Genomic DNA, 4009 nt, shown 5'->3' with positions numbered 1-4009 from the left:
CAACTCAAAAAAAAAAAAAAAAAGTGTGCCTCTTCCTTCTTCCAGGCTTGACCCTGATTGAACCTAATTGACAGCTGGATTTCAGTGACGGTCCCCTCTTGCTGGTGCCTTTGTTCAGGGCACAGACTCCATAACTCCCAAACAGTATCCCCCACAGGCAGGAAGCTCGGGAGCTGACTTGGAAATTAACCCGGTTTCCTCTGGGAGGCGTCCACTACCCATTCAGCAAACATTCGTCCAACTCCCCATGCCCTATATTCTGTCACATCTAGATAGCTCGATGGAAAGAGGGAAAGGGTCAAGAACAATTTCTATTAGTCCCTGCCCATTCTGTTTAAAGAGGTTGGGAGCAAAGGGAATGATCATTGGTATTCTAGTCCATGGGCATCGAACACCAACTGCATGCAATCACTGGGCTAAACTCTCTTCCGACATTGTGCCCCTTCTTTCACAGCCAGCACTCAGGAAGGTGATGAGGTGGGGGGAATAGACGGCCTCTGAATGTGATCCAGAAATTTTGAAGCCTTTAAAGAGAAGTCGTTTCAAAGATTCTTCCAGTTTCTGTTACTGTTTACAGATGGAGAATGGAGCTTCACTGCACTTTTGTTTAGGAACACCCATTAAGGAGTCCTCTGGTTGTGAACGACCAGGCCTAGTACACAGCTAAAAAGGGGTTCTGGGGACATTTCAGGAGGAGTGGGAGAAGGAAAAAAGTTTGAAAAGGAAGATTTGGACTTTGGGTGGCGGGCTATGGAGTTTGGACTGTGTCCCTCAGCAATGGGGAGCTGCTGAATGTTCTGATAAGGGGACATATTCAGAGTCGTGTAGGATGTTCCCGAGGCTGGGTGCAGTAGCTCCTGGCTGTAACCCCAGTAACACTTTGGGAGGCCAAGGCGGGAGGATCACTTGAGGCCAGGAGTTGTAGACCAGACATAGCGAGGCCCCACCTCTATTTTAAAAAAATAAAGTTCCCGCTGATGGGGCAGAGGGAGACCCACGTAAGAGTCATTACAGTGGTCCAGGTCAGGGGCAAAGGTCTGAACAAGAGAGGTGGAAGTGAGGAAGCAGATGTCAAGACTATTCTGGAAGGAGAAAGGAGCGGGCCTGTAGATACATGGATAGATAATGGAGAGAAGCCTAGATAGACTTCATGGTGTTGAGCTGGCTCATCCAAAGTAGGTCAAGATGCCCTCTCCTCTGGCCCCACCCTGCCTCCGGCCTCACTCACTGTGTTTATCCATTCTTCCCAGACTGTGCTGCCCGCTTTCCCTGGTCAAGGACTGGAATGTAAGGGGTTGCCCATAAATTATAGAACTTTGGTCTTTAGGACCTCTATTGGATCACAAGGGGCGGAGCTAGAACCTCACCTGTCCATAGGGCTCTGCCCAGGATTAGCTTCCTTTTCCAGAGCCTCCAGAAGCACTCAAAATCCAGATATTCTCTACCTTCCTCCTTGGAAAGGCATGAAAGAGGAGTTGAAGGTGGTTTTGACCCCTAATAAACTGGGGTCAAATTCCAGCTCTACCACATAAATATAAAAGCTACCTGACCAGGTGCAGTGGCTCATGCCTGTAATCCCAGCACTTTTGGAGGACAAGGTAAGAGGACTACTTGAACCTAGGAGTTTGAGACCAGCCAAGAGAATACAGTGAGACCTTGTATCTATAAAAAATTAGCCAAGCATGGTGGCACATGTCTGTAGTCCCAGCTACTCAGGAGTCTGAGGTGAGGGGATCACTTGAGCCTCAGGAGTACATGGTTATAGTGAGTCATGATTGCACCACCCCACTCCAGCCTGACCAGCAGAGCAAGATGCTGTCTCAAAAAATAATAAAAATAATTTTAAAAAAGAACTGTGAAGGATCTGCAATGTTACCTTACTTGCAAGCTACAAAGTTAACCTGCTGCAGTTTGACGGATGCTGCCAGAAAGTGTGAGACTCCTGTTTCAGAGACAAAGGACTTTATTACTCATGGCACAGCAACATCAGCATATTTGTGTCAGCTTTCCTTGCCTCAGTGTTCCATGAGTGTAACACAGATAAGTGTCAATGGATACCTGCATATGCAGTGGTTTGCATTACAAGAGGAACCCTGAGTAAGCAAACCTGCTTTTTTGCTCTGGAAGAAGACAGGATCCTTATCCCAAGGCCGTTCACTACTAAAAACTCCTTGAAAAATCAGTGCCTCTGCTTGCAAGACATGCAGAAACACAAAAGACCCAGGGAGAATTGTCTTCCAACAAACCCAATCTCTTTAAACTTACCAAAAGAGCTTGTAGCCACATGGCTCTTTTTTTTTTTTTTTTCCTGAATCAAAGTCTCACTCTGTCACCCAGGCTGGAATGCAGTGGCACGTTCAAGGCCACCGCAGCCTCCACCTGCTGGGCTCAGGTGATGCTTCCGCCTCAGCCTTCCAAGTAGCTGGAACTACAGGCACACGCTTCCATGCCCGGCTAATTTTTTGATTTATTGTAGAGATGAGGTCTTGCCAAGTTGCCTGGGCTGGTCTCAAACCTGCGAGCTCAGGAAGTCCTCTCACCTCAGTCTCCCTAAGTGCTGGGATTATAGGCATGAGCCACCACACCTAGCTTACCATGGCTCTTGATTGCAAAATTCAAAAACTCACTCTGGCTAATTTAAGGAGAAAGAATAATGAGCTCACAGCATGACCAGAGGCTTGAGAACTGGATAGGAATCAAGCTAGGCTGGTGATTATGAACACAGCCATGATCACATTACAGGAACAATTTGGTTTAGAGGCCACTGCTAGGGGCCACCCATGGACATTGGCACCATGAGCAACCTCCTTGAGACACTCCCTAAGACTTAATTCCTCAGCAGGCACATTCACGTGAATGAACTTGTGCTGTGACTTTTAGAGAACATCCCACCAAGACAGCACAAGGAGGGTCCCTTAGCCCTGTCATTCTTCTCATCCTGCCTCTCCAACCTTAGTCTGCCCAGCAGCCCTTTGCCATCCATCCTTAGGATGTGTATTCCCTCTTCTCAGAGCTATTTTGGCTTTTCTGGGACCCTCATAAAAAGTTGGATTGCCATAACAAATCATACCAGCAATAAAAGCACACTGAAAACTGATCTCACAAAGTAGTAATACGGTCTTCAGTGAAAACATGAGAGCAAGCAGGTAATTCCACTAGTGCCAGGAATAGGTGCATATCTCCTATACATGGATGCCACCTTGAGAGACTCCTTGAAACAAGAGAAACTGCACTAATAATGAGTGTGAACTCAGATCTCTATACAAAAGAGAATGTTGCCAGGTGCTGTGGCTAATGCCTGTAATCCCAACACTTTGGGAGGCTGAGGTGGGAGGACTGTTAGAGACCAGGAGTTCGAGACAAACCTGGGCAACATAACAAGACTGTCGCTACTAAAAAATGTTTACATTAGCCAAGTGTGGTGGCATGCACCTGTAGCCCTAGCTACTGGGGAGGCCAATGCAGGAGGATCACCTGAGCTCAGGAGGTCAGGGCTGCAGTGAGCTATGATCATGCTACTGCACTCCAGCCTGGGCAACAGGGTGAGACCCTGTATCTAAAAAAATAAAAATAATACAAAATAAAATAAACTACCAGGCACAGTGGCTCATGCCTGTAATTGCACAGTGGCTCATGCCTGTAATTCCAACACTTTGGAGGTGGAGGCAAGAGGATTGCCTAAGCTCAGGGATTCGAGACCAGCCTGGGCAATTTGGCATAACTTCATCTCTATAATAAAGAAAAATTAGCCAGGCATGGTGGCACACGTCTGTAGTTCCAGCTACTTGGAAGATTGAGGCGGAAGGATTGCTTGAGCCCAGCAGGTCGAGGCTGTGGTGGCTGTAAAAGTGCCACTGCACTCCAGCCTGGACAACAGAGTAAGACTCTTACTAAAAAGTAAGTAAACAGCCGGGTTCGGTGGCTCAGCCTGTAATTCCGCGCCTTTGGGAGGCTGAGGTGAGTGGATTGCCTGAGCCCGCGGGTTCGAGACCTGCCTGGGCAGTGAGCC

The 4009-nt window shown here is 47.6% G+C and overlaps 1 protein-coding gene across 1 annotated transcript in view; it reads right to left on the bottom strand.

Annotated features, from left to right (window-relative positions):
• Positions 1–1241, bottom strand: part of CUNH17orf50 (chromosome unknown C17orf50 homolog) — a 4090-nt gene extending 2849 nt beyond the window's left edge. The window contains exon 1 of the mRNA XM_008063468.1: positions 1229–1241. Within this exon, the coding sequence (XP_008061659.1) occupies positions 1229–1241 (13 nt within the window). The remainder of the gene's footprint in view (positions 1–1228) is intronic.
• Between the last annotated feature and the right edge of the window lie 2768 nt (positions 1242–4009).

The sequence above is a fragment of the Carlito syrichta genome, unplaced genomic scaffold (genome assembly GCF_000164805.1).
Source record: "Carlito syrichta isolate Samal-C Ts95f unplaced genomic scaffold, Tarsius_syrichta-2.0.1 Scaffold306854, whole genome shotgun sequence".
Lineage (NCBI taxonomy): Eukaryota > Metazoa > Chordata > Mammalia > Primates > Tarsiidae > Carlito > Carlito syrichta.
This window is presented reverse-complemented; position numbering and strand designations above follow the sequence as displayed.